The sequence below is a fragment of the Lepidochelys kempii genome, chromosome 2 (genome assembly GCF_965140265.1).
Source record: "Lepidochelys kempii isolate rLepKem1 chromosome 2, rLepKem1.hap2, whole genome shotgun sequence".
NCBI lineage: Eukaryota > Metazoa > Chordata > Testudines > Cheloniidae > Lepidochelys > Lepidochelys kempii.
In genome coordinates, this window is record NC_133257.1 from 100,633,864 (window position 1) to 100,650,286 (window position 16,423).

General features: G+C 36.9%; 1 protein-coding gene across 7 annotated transcripts in view; it reads left to right on the forward strand.

Annotated features, from left to right (window-relative positions):
- Window positions 1–16,423, forward strand: part of ZNF407 (zinc finger protein 407) — a 463,568-nt gene that overhangs the window by 23,400 nt on the left and 423,745 nt on the right. For all 7 annotated transcript variants that reach the window (XR_012157273.1, XM_073331771.1, XM_073331772.1 and 4 more), the window contains exon 2: window positions 9,953–14,852. Coding sequence is in view for 6 of the 7 variants with exons in the window: in XM_073331771.1 (XP_073187872.1) it covers window positions 10,019–14,852 (4,834 nt within the window). In the remaining variant the exon portion in view is untranslated. The remainder of the gene's footprint in view (window positions 1–9,952; window positions 14,853–16,423) is intronic.

Below are 16,423 nucleotides of genomic sequence, written 5' to 3' on the forward strand. Positions count from 1 at the left end.
CTTGCTCTCCCATGTTGCAACTTGTAATATGGGCAGCATGCAAGAAAGTAAGGTGTGGAGGGTTTATGCCCCCTTGCCCCTTTGCATGGGTGTGAGGGGTTAGTGATGATCTATCTAATAGTGTGTGTAACACGTTTACTGTAGGAGCAATTTTATCTAGGTTTGCAAATATCGTCTTACGCTTATGTAGCTCAGAATGCAATCTACACCATTACCTTAGAGATGATATTGAAAAAACTGTATATTTTACTTGCCCATCAGAAAATATTGCTCTCACCAAGTAAATAAGACAGTAGAATTGTTCAAGGTTCATTTTAACCCATTGGTTGCCATGGTATAAGAAGCATTTTTAGTATTAGTGCTTTGCTAACATTTCCCCTAGAAACAGAGTGGTAGGTAGTAGAATTAAAAATACACCATGCATGGAATAGGGGGGAAATCCAGACCCATCCCTGGAGGGGATTCTGTACACAGAAAAACTAGTATATGACTCCTGGGGGCATTTCTCATATTCCAGGGTGCCCAGTTCACTGGACTCCCTACATACTGTTGTATAGTGGGGATTTGGGGTGAGGGACAGACCCGGGGAGAGACAGGGGTAAGGCTGGTGGATTCACAGATACATGGATCCAACAGCTCTTTCTCCCTGTGTGGTGGACGCTCCAGCCTTATGCTGAAGTAGCCACTCTGTGATTTGGGACAGAGGATTCTTTTTGCCTTGATCTTTGCTTGGTTCTTAATTTATGTACTGGGGAGATAATTTGGTGATAAGCTATTAGCTAAGGTTTATAAATACTATACTATTATATAGCTGTTGCATCGTGCTCTTGAAAAATAATGAGAAAATTTAGTACTGAATTCCCAATTATTTACAGAAAGGTGGTAAGAAAGGAGATGATTGTTTTGGATAACAAAATGAAGCTGCATCATTTAATTTTTATTTTATTTTTATTTTTTTTTGGCAAGTAAAGAATGGTGTTTGTTCTCAACACACCTGGTCCTGTAACTGTACTGCATGCATATTTCCCGCCGGGGTAATGAGAGTTTTAATTGCTGATTGAGTCCTTGATTCAGCAAAACAGTCAGGCATGCTTAATTTTAGGCATATGAGTAATCTCTTTTGAAATTAGGCACATGCTTAAATACTTTCCTAAAAAGGAAAATTCCTAAGTTTTAGTGACTGACTGAGACACAGATATTGGCACATTAAAACAATTTTGCATGGGAAAGAAAGGCTGTTACTGTTTCCTGCCTGTCAACATAGAACCTGGCGAAGATCATACTAGATTTCAGTTGTAAAATTTTGAACTTTTTACAGTATAAAACCAGATAACTTTACCAGATGTTTGGTGACTTGGAATGAAACAAAGGTTTGTTCACTGGAACTTTGAAAGTAAGCAAGTCATTATGGAGGAAGTCAAGATTTGCACACAGCCATCAGTAGTTTAAATCTTGGTCACAATCGTCTGAGTTTACAAGGAAGAAATTCTCTGCTCAAGGGAGATGAGAGGATTAAAGTGATTTCTTGCATCTACTGTGAGAAATCATCAATGAGAAATGTTGTGGCTTGGTGTGCGTCTCTTGCACTACATGCCAATGATCTATCAAATGTGTATCCCAAATGTGTATCCTTGTTCTTTTTACTGGATCCTAGTGACTAGTACTAATTTTGTTTGTTAAAGCAGGACCTGTTTGGAAAGAAGTATAAGGATTACAGAGAACTGAAGTCTGCTGCTTCTGTTTTACTGAAGTCTTTTAAGGAACTAATGTGTGTTCTTTGTGCAAGGATTTGAAACAGCATCTCTTCTATTGGAGAAAAGAGGATGCAACAAATATTTAAAATTTTTCTAGTAAATTAAAAAGTAAGGTGGACATTTCCTCCACGCATGTTCCTCCCATTTTTCGAGTTGGGCTGAGAAATCAAGACTGAAAGCAAATTTTGTGGTTCAGATAACTTATAGAGCTGAATTAAAATACATTAAAGAACAATATAATACAAGTGGATTCGTTGTTGAAAATATTTTGACCATCTAGAATATTTTAGTGAAAGTATTTACTCGAGAAATATGTAAAATTGCAGCATATTACTGTTTGAACTGCTCTTTTACAGATGAAGTGCAATGGAGTATTAGGCTTCCTGTGAAAATGGCCACCAGGTGTCATCAGAATGCTTTTATTTTTATTAATTTGCCATTGCTCTTTAAATGTGTTTGAACATTTTGGTTTTTTACTAGGAAACTTTTTCAAGCTACCGCACAAGTATTCTAAATGGAATGTGTTATCTGCTTCAGTGAAAATCTCATACAGCTCTCTTTCAACTGAGATATTTGAATAGGTTAGTGGCAAAAGAAATACAGGAAACATAATAAAACTGTGTGTCTGTGTATACTCATACATATGTTAAATGTTATTGTTTTCCTCAAATGGCCATTTAAAAGATGGAAATAGGGAGGTAAGTGATATAGGCCGAGTATACATTAGACAAGCTGCTCTGAAGTAAGCCCATATAACAAACATACGATTGTCATCATGGCACTTTTGGTGTTTGTATTCCCAGACTAGATAAAACTGATTTTTAAAGACTTGAGATATTTTATTTTTGTCCCTTTATGACATCCTTACAGGGCAGAGTTAAGATTATTTGGGTATCCTAACTGTACATATCCAAACTTTTATGAGCTTGAATTCTTTTCAAGTTTAACCTTAACTCTGAATTTCCTGGGATAATTTGGGATAATTATAACATTTCTGTAATGAATTTTACCCTAAATTGCTATAATGTACTCTCAACCTTCACTCCATCCTAGTGTAATTTTGGCTTGGAACTTGTCTAGGTACATATGTAGCTTTCTTTACAATATTCACTGAGCAGTGAGTGGCTAGACAAAGCCTGATATTTCTAATGTGACAAGCAGAAAACATTCTTAAAGAAAATCTTTATACTTCATAAAGAAGCAAAACATTTTTTTCCTTTGCAATTTATGTGGTTCCAACTGCTGCTCCCCTGCTATACCTTTGATTGTCTCATCCAGAAGGTAAGTGCATAGTTGTGTACATCAAAGATGGAGCGGGGCACTAAGCTCAGAGAAGCCATGTTCTAGCCCTTCCCCCTCTGCTGGAGGTGTTAGCTTTCTACATCTGTTTAAGAAGTGTTAATGGGTATGTGCAACCTAGGACAGCATCAAGGAGACTTCTTGTTCCCCGATGACTTCTGTATCATCAAAGAGCTGCTGGTACTTTAAACCAACTGTTTGCAGACCAAGTCAATACAAGATTGTTCACTCTACCTTTCAGGCTTCATTTTGGGGAAGAAGTGAAAAAAAATCCAGGAATCCTTGGCAAGAATGACAACTTCAGGACAGGTTTCAGAGGACAGTATTCTAGGAAAGTTATATTCCTCTCAATTAAAGAGGAACAGAGTTGGGAACTTAAGGACAGATCATCTAGAAAAAAATATCTAAGTGCTAGTTTGCCAGGAGCAGCAATTTTAATGTAATTTTTACTTTTCACTGCCAAAAAACAGGACATAGTCTGGAGCCACACTGTATTTTTCAAGCAGTCTGCCTGATATATGGCACGCTCATGCTCAGATCACAAGCATAGGATGAAGAGAGAACTTTGTAGTGTGCATGGTCCAATACCAATACAGATGAATGGGTTCTAAAAACTATAGCAGAAGGGATATTCAGACTTATCCCAGAGGCTTTAATCAACAGTTTTGTTCCTCCTTTGTTAATCAGCCCAAAATGGTCAGTCTTGAACAATTCTGGACCATTGAATGAATCAAGATTTTTAGAGCAGTGCCACAAGAACAAAGAAGGCATGGTATTCTGAGAGTTCACAAAAGAACAGGTCTCTTTGCTTACTACTAGAATTGAAAAGTGTAAACTTCTTCCCTGAGGTGTTAAAATCTTCTGCACGGAATCAGTAAGTCCACTGAGCGTAGGTGGTAATAATACCTAGCTCTTAGATAGTGCTTTTCATCCATAGATCTCAAGATATTTTAGAAGGGAGGTAAGACTATGTTTCTTGAATTTGCAACAGCACACTTGGACACTCCCATTTCCATTTCCATCTCATCAATATATCATAGAGCTGGTCAGAATTCTTTAAAATTTCATAATCTTAAAATGTTTTAGCTCTTTTTCAAGCAGCATTGAGCCAGTGAAAACTTCCAAATAATGATTGGAGTAAAATGTTTTCAACAATTCTTTTCCTCTTTTGGGGTGGGGACCAGCTCTGTATTCTCCAATTCTCCATTTTGGAGCATCACTTCCAATACTAAAGTCTTTTGTTAAGTTTAGATAGGGCCCTGATGCCCTTTTACCAACATAACGATAATCCTCAGAGCAGCACTTGGAGGAGTCGGGACTATATGTTCATCCGTACTTCAAAGACTGTCTTTTCAGAGTCAATTCAGTCAGTAGCTAGTACTACATTTATCAGCATTTGAATCGGTCTAGTATAATGGATGGATTATGAACAGGACGAAGACTTTCCTCCACCCCACGTAGTGTTTAGTTTCCTCAGGGGCCCACTTCATCTCATATTAAGGGAGAGTATTTTTGTTTATGGATAAAAAGAATACTTCTGGAACCCCATCTCAGCTGTTATTATTTGAAGGTACCTTCACGTGCTGGGATTAAAGGCATTGAGCAAATAAGTGATCTCTTCAGTGCACTCCATATGAGGCCACTGTAGCTGTTTCTGCTACCTACTGGAAAGTAGAATTGGTAAACAGAGGCTGCTAAAGTTGTCAGTGTGACTCAGATGATGATTATTAGTGTTAAAAAAAACAAAAACTCTACAAAAAAGTGCACCTTTGAGGCATTGGAATGGTAGGGTCTGACAACTAATGCTAGGACTGTGGTTTACTTGGAGAGGCAGTGCCCCAGTGACAAAGGTCACTGGCATAAACAAAATTGTCCAAATATTGCCAAAGATGAGTGGTGAGACTGATCCTTATGTGGTTCTTCTAATACAGGCTCCATTTTAAGGGTTGATGTGTTGCAAATAAAGATGTATATGTGTGTCAGATAATACAAGATGTGCTGAGAACAATGCCTGTCTTCATTCCATTTGAACCAAGAAATCACGTTGTCTTCGTTATTCATCAGTGTAAAGAATAGTAAGGAAGCCATGTTACAGTAGGAACATCAGGAGAGACCTCTAAATTTACATAGGATAATGTACCTCAGGAGTTTAGAGGGTGCTCATTTGGCATGATGGTTTCATGCTGAGACAAGGGTCATCCAGATCAACTTTGTCCAAGTTAAGTAAGGCGCTAGTTAAGAGAATCTTATTTCAGAGGCAAAGAGGTTCCAGATTTGTTTGAATCCCATTCTGTTGGATCCATGATTCCATTGAAAGGAATGATTGGTTTGAAAGCACTGAGGTATTTTTATTGGAAATATGCAAAGCAGCTCCCTGGATGTCCGTACACACCTTTGCCACATACTATACATTGAACATTCAGACCTCATCTGGTACTGTGAGATGCTAATTTGCTCCTTGGGTACTGTTTTTGAAAGACCTGAGATTGGGATTTAGTACAGAAAAATGAAAAGGAAAGGAGAAATTTAAGACCCGTAACTATACTTTCTTCAGGTTCTTCTGTATAAGTCCAGATTCCTTCCCTTAAAAAGTTGGCATATGCCTCCCCGAAAAGTAAATAAAAACGTACTGAGCATTGAGTTAAGGAACTTTGTCGTTCATTACAGATTTAAGGTTAATTATTAAGTTAATTGCTTGTCCCTATGATCTTAACTTAAAATTACTGCTTTCTAAATTTCATCTGAGGATTGGGAAATGGCATGTCTCGTTTAATTACACTATTGGAAATCTCAGCTGTACTGTCTCCATCTACTGGCAGAGATCAACTATATCTCACTATTTGGACGGACATAGAAACATTTGAAAAAAGAGAACTATGAGGTGAAATATTTCCCCTTTTTTCATCAGGGGAAGACTTCCTAACCCCAAATAACTGACTGCTTACTGAACTTCCGCAGACACAACATCCATACCAATAGATATATGAAAAATATTGCAGAAAGAGCGCAAGAATTTGTGTGATTAGCCTGTAGGAAGTGGTGATGGAGATTCAGTAAGTGGCTCTTTTTCTGCTGAGTATGTACTTAAGTATGGCTGCTGGATGTGCTTTTTCAAATGCAACTTACAAACTGAGATCATGAGCATTTGTTGTTAAAGATCCTACAGAACTACTGAAAGACTAGTTTCAGAGTAGCAGCCGTGTTGGTCTGTATTCGCAGAAAGAAAAGGAGTACTTGTGGCACCTTAGAGACTAACCAATTTCTTTGAGCATAAGCTTTCGTGAGCTACAGCTCACTTCATCGGATGAAAGACTAGTGTTATTCACCATTGTATACTAGTCAAATTTATTAAATTACAAATATGTAATATACAATTGGAAAATTATATATATAGTGTGTGTAAATTATCTATCTATATTTCCTGGGTTTTTGTGTGTTGTATGTGTCTGTGCAGTAATGATGTGATACGTGCAGGTGTGCCTTTTGCAGATACAAGAAAAGCACTTTGCCTCCTTTGTAAAGTATGTTGAGATCTATGGATGAAATCATTATGTAAAAGCTAGATTATTATTACCGCCAGAGTTACTGAGTTTACTGATTCCCTGCACCAATGTTCAGAACAGTACATACTCCTTTTAGAATCCCATAATTGATAACAAAGTGTCCCAAGTAACTTAAAAATGCCTTTTTAATTAATCAAAGAAAATTCCCAAACAAAATAATTTGTTAATCTGAAGTTAATGTGGTAGATTAATTTCTTGGCCATATCCTTAAGAATCTAATCAAACATTCTTGAGTTATATGAGCATTAAAAAGTTGTATGGTTTTTTTTTTTAAATAACTTTTCTTGATTAGAACAGCTTCATTTTGAACATCAAACATGACATGAGGAGTTGCTGTTTGATAGAATTTGGTTTTAAAGTAACAAATGTTGAAAGTTTGACAATTGTGTACTGAGTATGTGCTTAACCATGGCAAAGCTTTCATTGATGACAGTGGTGGGGTATTAGGATCTGTATACATACTAACAGAATAGGATAGTTTTTTTTACTAAATTAACACCAAATTAAGGTCTTCTGTAATGTTGCACTTTAGATATTTGTTCTCATAACTTCAAGTGATTCCAGAGGACTTTAGACTAAGGTGAAGAGAGTGGGATGAGAAGCACAGAAGCTTGAACTGGGCATCCTTTAGATCTACAGGTCTCTGAATTATACAGTTAGTTTCTGTACATTCTGAAGAACTTGGAACTTTGATGATATTGCTCAATGACCTCTATCTATAAGAATGATCCTTCTTACAATGTGAAAATGGTCAGAAAAATGGCTATTTAAAAATGGGACCTTGTTATTCTGCAGATATGCACCCTGCATGTATTCCAAATATTACTTGCTAACTTTTATTGATAAAAATAAGTTTATTTTTGTCAGTGTTACAGAGCCAATGCTGCTATAGGACAGTGAACATTAAAAATGTTTTAAGGCCCTGATTCAGCCCAAACTCTTCAATATATCTTAATTTTAAGTATGTGTTTAAGTCTCATTGACTTCAACAGAACTACTTGTTAAGTTACGCACATGCTTTGATTAATCAGTTTGGTTAATCAAGTTCCAGAATCTTTGCTACTGATAATGAGCACGAGCCAGAGAGGGTGCAGCTTGCCTTTCAAATCTTAGGTTGAATTTTCACTGGTGACTTTTCAGAGTTAACCTATTTTTAAGGGCTCAATCCTCAGCTGGTAAAAATTGATGCAGCTCTTTTTGAAGATACTGGAGGTATACTGATTTACACCAGCTGATGATCTGGCCATGACTTTTCAACTTCTGACCCATGCAGTGGTTTCCAAAATGTTAAACCTACTGGTTGAATTAGGAAAGAAAATTTATAAATCATGGGAATCAGGAAAGCACAATTAAAGAGGCAGTATCTGGAAACTTGAAACAGCTGTACTGTTCTGGAAGTATTTAATAGCTTGTTTTAGAAGCTAGGCAGGGCCTGGTCAATAGTTGAGCTTAATGAGAGACTTGCAAGTAAAAAATGAGTCTGTAGAGTACATGTAACTTCTGTGCATGCAGTTGCTTTTAGGTCTCACATAAATGATTATTAATAGAAAAACAGGGTGGGTGAGGTAATATCTTTTATTGGACCAACTTCTGTTGATGAGAGAGACAAGCTTTTGAACCACACAGAGCTCTTCTCTTCTTCTTCAGCTCTGTGTGGTTCAAAAGCTTGTCTCTCTGACCAACAGAAGTTGGTCCAATAAAAGATATTACCTCACCCACTTTGTCTCTCAAATACCGTGGGATCGACACAGCTACAGCTACACTGCTTACATTTACACATTTGGATAGCTTACTGTACACTGTTGTCTGGATCAGTTTTGGAATTCTTTATTGTTATCAGAATGCACATCCTGTTATGTATGGGCTCATGCATTCAGTGGAAACGGAACCAAAATTTGGCAGCTCACTAACACTGGGTTCAGTGGCAAATTGATGTTTCTATGGTAGCATTGGTAAATAGAAAAACATAGATTTTTATTGAATTATATATTTAAAGCGGAGTTTTCAATCAAGTCATATTAACTTTATTACTTTAATTTTTATTTTAATATATACTTCAGGTTTGGAATGTTTTTTCTTTTTATTACACACACACACACACACACACACACACACACGACAGATTTCCACAGAATTTGTTCAGGGGCAGTTGGAAGATTTTGTATCTGGAATGGATCTGCCTTGTTTTGACATGGAGAGGAGGATCACACTGGACTGCTGGGGAAGAGTTGTATCGACAGTTGTTAGTGGAAAGGAGGTTTTTGGCTGTTGGACTGGAGGTTTTGGCTTCTGTAGTGGTGGAGGGGCTTGGGGTTTTTTGGCAACTGTGAGAAGAGAAAGCACATGGTTTTTTTTCTTTCCCTCCCCTCTGGCACTTCTGTTACTTGTCTTTCTTCCACTGAAAGTGTGTCCTATTGTTAACTTTTCTCCTTGGAAATGACAGGTGGTTTTAGTGGTAGCCTTTTGGCAATCATATGGCTTTATTTACTCCATCTGTAGTGGTCACATTCTCTTCATCTCATCCTGTGGCATGGGATGTGGGCAGAGGAAGGAAGGAGGGTCTTACACTGGTAAAGCTTAAAAGATATTTAGTCAAATCCTTCTTGATTCTTCAGTTTATCCAACAGGTCTTCATCACGGTCAGTTCTATCTTTAGAGCTTTTTAATTTGGGGTTAGTCAGCTTTTTTTATTCTGAAATCTCTTGTTCTGGAAAAGGTGGATTATCTGTTGTCCTCTTTGCTGAAGGCCATAGTAACTTAGAGTGCTATGTCAAGGCTGCCAGAAACAAAGGTCAGATTTCAAACTTGAGTGCCCAAGTATGGACAACTAAATCTTTATTTAGACACCTAAGTAAAAGTAGCCTAATTTTCAGGGGTGCTAAGCACCTGCAGCTCTCGTTGCACAATACAACTTATGTGTATTCTGCACAATACCACTTAAATTGTGTAACCCTTTCTCACATGTTTGAGCACTTGCTCACACAAATAGTCCTATTGAAGCCAGTGATTTTACTCACATAAGTGCTCACCAGAATGAGTAATGGCTCCGCAGTCTGGCTTTAAAGCATGGCCATTTGATTTAAGTGCCATAACTTTAGGATTGTGTCTCTCTCTCTCACCAAATTAAAGTGGTCCAGTAAAAGATATTACCTCTCCTACCTTGTCTCTAGTTTTAGGCAGCCCGTTTGAAAATGTTGGCCAATACCTTTAATTATGGCTGTCCCCACGAGACTTTAGATCAGATTGTTGTTGTTATCCTATACCTGGGGTATTAGCAAATTATGTTTGTCTTATATGTACAAAAGACTAATAACAAAACTCTTTTTTATTTTATAGGTACTAATACAGCCAAATGAGCTACCCCTGATAGTAGAACTGTGCTCTGTGCTGCCTTCATGAAAAATGGATGCAGAGGAAAAACAGAAGAGTGATGAAGTTGATGGGAGTTTACAAGCTGATCTGACAGAAGATTCAATGAGAAATGTTTCAGTAGAAAATGCTGAATGTGGTTCCTTATCTAACCAGGAAACAAGGTCCTTATCAGATGGAATTCACAGGAGCCTTGAGAAGAAAGGAGAAGAGAATGGCAAAAACAAAAGGGCATTATTAGAATCAACTAGCCTAGACGTTACTGAAGGGGACCAACTTGAAAATGAACCTATCTCAAAAAGAATAAAGCTGGATTTTTCAAAACATACTAAAGGCAGTGAAGGCAAATCACTCAAACTCACAGTTAGGCAAGAGTCAATTGCAGAAACAGATAATGTAATAGATGGAGCCATAAAAAAGGTAGCAGTGAGTGACTGTGTCAGTGGTGACACACTTCTTTCAAATTCCTTGTGTCCGCAGTGTGATTTCAAAGCTGCCGATACTACTCCACTGAAAATTCATTTGGAAAGTAAAGATTCACAAGAAGTTCCATCTGCTGTTCCTGAAAGTACTTTTCAAGTGGAAGAAATTAGTGTTTGCTGTACAGTTGGCAATATAGATAAAGTTCTTAAATGCAAAACTTGTGATCAGTTTTTTTCTTCTTACCCTGATTTGGAAAAACATATTCAAGAAAGCCACTCAAAGCAACCCAAAGAGCATGTGTGTCCCCAGTGTAGTTATAAAGCAGAATACAGTTTAGCTTTACAAACACATATCAAGCAGGCTCACGGACAATCAATAATATTTTGCTGTGATCTCTGTGGTTTTCAGTGTGGTGAGGAGAATCTCCTACATTCTCATTTCCTTGGCAAGACACACCTTCGCCGTCAACACCTTGCTGCACGAGGAGGATTTGTACAGATATTGACAAAAAGATCTTCTCATAAAAAGCAGTATATAGCAGTCAACAAGAAGAAAGTGAGAGCAAAATCTGGGCCCTATAAATCAAAGACAAAAACTGCTGATTCAAAAGAATTAAATGCTAGTAATAATCTGAAGGATTCAAAAGTAAGCTTTTCTAAACAAAGTGATGGCAGTGAACTTCTTGTCGAAATGATAACATCTAAAAATATTTTCACTGAAAAATCAGAGACTGTTACAGAGGAAAAAGAGTTTTCCTTCAGTGTAGAAGGAACTCATGAACTCCAGACTGAAAAGCTAGAAATATCAGGGTCCTCAGAAGAAAATTTGAACAAACAAGAGCCCACTAGAAGTACCCAAAAGATAACTGGCAGTTTAAATACAACAAGGAGATCTGATAGGTTGGGACATAAGAGAAATATTTTATCACTAAGAACTTCTTTCAGACGAAGTGGCTCTTTTAAATTAAAAAAGCAAATTAAAGGAAGATATAGTTTGTTGGGTGTTAGTAAAAGAGGCAAACCCAAATCTCACCAAATGCAGGTGAAACACAACTTCAGGACCCAGCTTAAACCAAGTAGTTTAATGCCCAAATCGCCTAGAGAGTTAGAAATGGATGATGATGATGATGACGTTAACAGTCAGTGTAAGGCTACCTCAGAAATACGGGCTCTGAGTCAAGATAGGACAAATACCAGTTCTCCTAGCACTACCAAAACTGAGGATTCTCAGATTAAACCTGTTGCTGACAACAAAGTTCTACATACTTGCATTTACTGTGGTATTGTTTTTCAGAACAGAAATGGTTTGGAAATTCATGTTATAAGACATCATACAAAAGGAATGCAGTTTCATTGTCAAACATGTAACTATTCTTGTGCAATCAGGGGGGACTTTGAACAACACTGTCAAAGTAATAAACATCAAATGGGGGGTTGCAGCTTTAATTGTCACCTTTGTTCATTTATTTGCTTGAATAATACAAGCCTTGGAACTCACATGAGTGAAGAGCATAGTATGCGCCATAATTGTATTATTTGCAATCTGTATTTTCTAACTGAGGAAGAACTGATAGCTCATAAAACAACTGAGAAGCATATTAGTTTATTGGCCCAACAAAATACTTCTCAATCAATTAGCACTGATTTGTCTCTGCAAACTGCAGCTTATACTACACTGGAATCAAATAATAATCTCCAAAAAATTGTAGATGAAATAGAAGTGACCATGGAGGATGAGCCTCCAAAGCCCTGCATGATAAATCATGGAAATGAATTAAAGCATTCTGTTCTCAATAAAACCCAATTTCAATGTAAAAAGTGTTTTTATAAAACAAGATCCTCCACAGTTCTTACAAGACATATAAAACTTCGACATGCACAGGAATATCATTTTCTTTGCAAAGCATGTAACCTTTATTCACTGAGCAAAGAAGGAATGGAAAAGCATATTAAAAGAAGCAAGCATCTTGAAAATGCCAGGAAGAACAATATTGGTTTACGTTTTGAGGAATGTATTGAAAGGGTATGTGTAGATGCAAGTGATGTTAAAAAAGTAATAGAGCCTTCCACTTCTGGCAATGTAAAGACTGAATTAGATAAAGAAAGTATACAGGCACCTTCCTCTACTGTGGATAACACATCCACAAATAAAGAACTGATTCCATCAGGTGAAATTACCAAAGACAGTGAGTTAGTTTTGGCCAATGCACCAAAGAGAGGGAGACCCAAAGGCACCATTTCTAGGACATGCACCCATTGCGGTCTTTTGGCCTCCAGTGTTACCAACTTGACTGTACATATTAGACGAAAGCACAGTCACCAGTACAGCTATTTGTGTAAACTTTGCAATTATTATACTGTAACCAAAGGTGACATGGAACGTCATTGTGCCACCAAGAAACATAAAGGTCGTGTAGAAATGGAAGCTAATGGAAAACAAAACACAGAGGTAGTTGTTTGCTCAGAAGGAGGTAATCTTGAATCCATTAGCAAGAAGATCAACAGCTCAATGGATATTTTGAATGAACACATTGAGGATGATAGCCAGTCATCGGATTTGGATACTTCAGTCTTAGAAAATCAGGAAGAAGACCAGGGAAATTCCATTGAGGTAGAAGTTGACAATGTATCTCAACTCCCAGATCTGCAGTATACGAAGAACCCTATGAATATAAAACAGCATATACTTATGGAGCCAAGTAATGTTGCTCAAGATGGTGACCCATGTTTTCAGAGAAGAGTTACAGGTGCAAATGACAATAAATGTGTACACTGTGAGTTTGTTGCTCATTCGTCTTCTTCTCTAGAGCTGCATGTAAAACGGAAGCATACTAAAGAATTTGAATACTACTGCATGGCTTGTGATTACTATGCAGTTACTCGTCGAGAGATGACTAGGCACGCAGCAACAGAGAAGCATAAAATTAAAAGACAATCTTATGTTTGTTCTTCCCCTGGAGAGAAAGCAGATACAACAGGTATTGCCAAAGAAACCTCTGTTATGTCTCCAAAGGATCATCAACAAAATACAGAAGAATTTCAGACAGTTTCAAATGAAACAAAATATGTCAACAGTGCTAAAGCACAGGATGATCAAACTCTGAAAAGCTTAGCTGACTGTACTGTCTTAGATGGAAATACATCTTCAGAAATTTCTAAACAAGATGGTGCCCACAATGCAGTAGGAGTTGAAAATGAGGAGGAATCTAATGAAGGAGAAAATCCCCTTTATGAAGTCTTCCAACAAACATCTCAAAAAGATGAAGTTAAACTTAGTGAGATAATACCTCTTAAAGAAGTAGTCATTTGTGATTTGCAGAAAAATGGGCAAGATCCAATCAATTCAAATTTCCATTGCAGTGTAGAAAATCAAAATGTTTCAAATGACATGAATGCCCCAAACTTGGATTCCAAAAAAAGTGGGAAAACTTTAGAAGAAAATGGAGAAAACCTTGAAAACGAGTATAAACATACGGAAGTTCTTGAGGAAGAATTACTAACAGAAAGAACCCCACATGTGCCAGCACTTTCAGAAACATGTAATGTAGCAGAGCAGTCAAATCTTGATGAAAACATTAGAAATACTGTTCAAAATGTACATAGCTTAGAGGGTGACAGAAGCTTCCGAAAGGATCCTACTGTAGAGGAGGAAGAAGCCCTTACGGACGCAAAACATGAAGCAGAAGTAACTATAAACAACAGCATTTGGGAAGCAGATGGCTCAACAGCTGAAGGCATGCAAGAAACTAGTAATGAGGCTTTGGGAACTGTTATCAGTACTGATGATAAAGGAAAGGCAATGCAAAATTTTGGCCAGTTTGATTCTTCTATAGTAAGATTAAAAAGCCATCAAGATGGAGAGTCCACTGACCACTCCGATGAAGGACAGATGTCAGGTGGAATGAAAGGTAGTGAGGTAACTGTAAAAATAGATAGCTCGCAAAGTGGAGGGAAAAAGAAGAAATCTGAAGGAAATCCCCTTGGGGAATCGACACGTATTCGTTGTGATGACTGTGGCTTTTTAGCAGATGGTTTAAGTGGACTAAATGTTCACATAGCCATGAAGCATCCTTCAAAAGAGAAACATTTTCATTGTTTACTCTGTGGAAAATCATTTTACACAGAAAGCAACCTTCACCAGCACTTGGCTAGTGCTGGTCATATGAGAAATGAACAGGCAAGTGTGGAAGAGCTACCGGAAGGAGGCGCCACCTTTAAATGTGTTAAGTGCACTGAGCCCTTCGATTCTGAACAGAATTTATTTCTTCATATTAAAGAACAACATGAAGAACTACTGCGGGAGGTGAATAAGTACATTGTGGAAGACACTGAGCAAATCAACCGAGAAAGAGAGGAAAATCAAGGCAATGTGTGCAAGTATTGTGGCAAGATGTGCAGAAGTAGCAATTCCATGGCCTTCCTAGCTCACATTCGAACCCATACAGGTATGTAAGCATAAAATTTGCAGCCAATATCTTTCGACAGAAGTGGATTATGATTATGATCTATCTTTCCTCTGCATCTGCCATACTTTTGCTTGTTAATCTCTTTAACATTTCAGATAATCCAGAATTCATAAAGCCTTGTGAATGTGTGCTATCTCCTGAGCCATTAATGAAATTCAAAAGTATCTATGTGACAGGAACTATGGTGTCAGAGGGTTTCTTGTAATTTCCTTAAAAGTGCTTAAGTGTGGTTACCCTATTGCCTTTAAAAAAATCATAAGAATTTTATCCTTATTCCAGGTTGTAATAATTAATTGGTTCTTATGTTATTACTATGCAATACTTTGGATTTTACAGAACACATTAGCTGTTCTTCATAACTTGTCTCCCTTGTAGTTGCTAAAAGTTTCAAAATTGTTTACTTCATTTGAATTAAAAGTTACACTTTTACATTTAATGCTTCAGTGACAGTCATTTGATGTTGCATCATTCCTTGCTAAATACATATATTAAGCAACAAAATTTTGTCATAGAAAATCAGTTATTAAAAATTGGAAATAGTTTTTAGAAGATGCTATGTAATGTCAATGTGGTACATGTGGATATAGCACCTGCTTTAGTTTATGTGCTGCATCACACTTTCTGTTCCTTTTTATGTTCAATTTTTAAGTGGAAAATCTAAAAACATTTTTGCAGAAAATGCATAAGCTGTAGTTCTAAATTTATGTAAAAATTCACTGCTATGTTTCTATAAACCTGCCATACATTCTTTATTTTAAATAGACAGCTTTTCTAAATCACTGAGCTCTGCTTAGACAAGTGGTGTCTCCATGGTTGAATTTATGAGTGGATTTGAATAATAAATTCACATTTCAATGAACATATTTTCATTAAAACTGTAAGGTTTATTTTACTGTACTTTTAAATAATGGCTTATTATAGAAGCTATAGTTTAAATTCATGCAGTATTTGAAACTTAGTGCATGGTTACAAGCAAGAGAACAAAAAGGTAAGAAACATCATAAAAGGATAATAATTCTTGGCATAATCCTAAAATAGTTTTGTAAGTTTTCATAGAAGAAGGCAAGGCCATGACTGGACAACATGTTTAAAATTAATCTAATGTACATTGCATTTCAAACATCTTCAGGTGCATTACTGTAAATACAGTATTCCTTTTCACTGACTATTCATATACATGCTTAGTACTTTCAACATTATTTCTGTCCTGTCAATAATGTATTTATGTGTAATGTTTCAGCAAACATTTAACTTTTGAATATGAAGTTAAGTCTTTAGAGACACAGTCATGTTCACGTGGTCAGAACAGCTGTAGGAGCCCTTAATATGCCCTCTTAAGGCAGATAAAACTGAATAAAACCAAGGGGAAGATGCTAATGGAGCTCTCTTTAGAATTCTTTATGCAACTGTCTGGTCAAGACATGTTGCTTATAATTGATGTGTCCATTACTTGAATTCTCTTGTAATTATAGTCAATAAGTCTTGTAAATGTGTTAAAGCTCACTAAAAGCATACAAATTCAAGAACAGAGTAAGGCTAATAATTTAAAA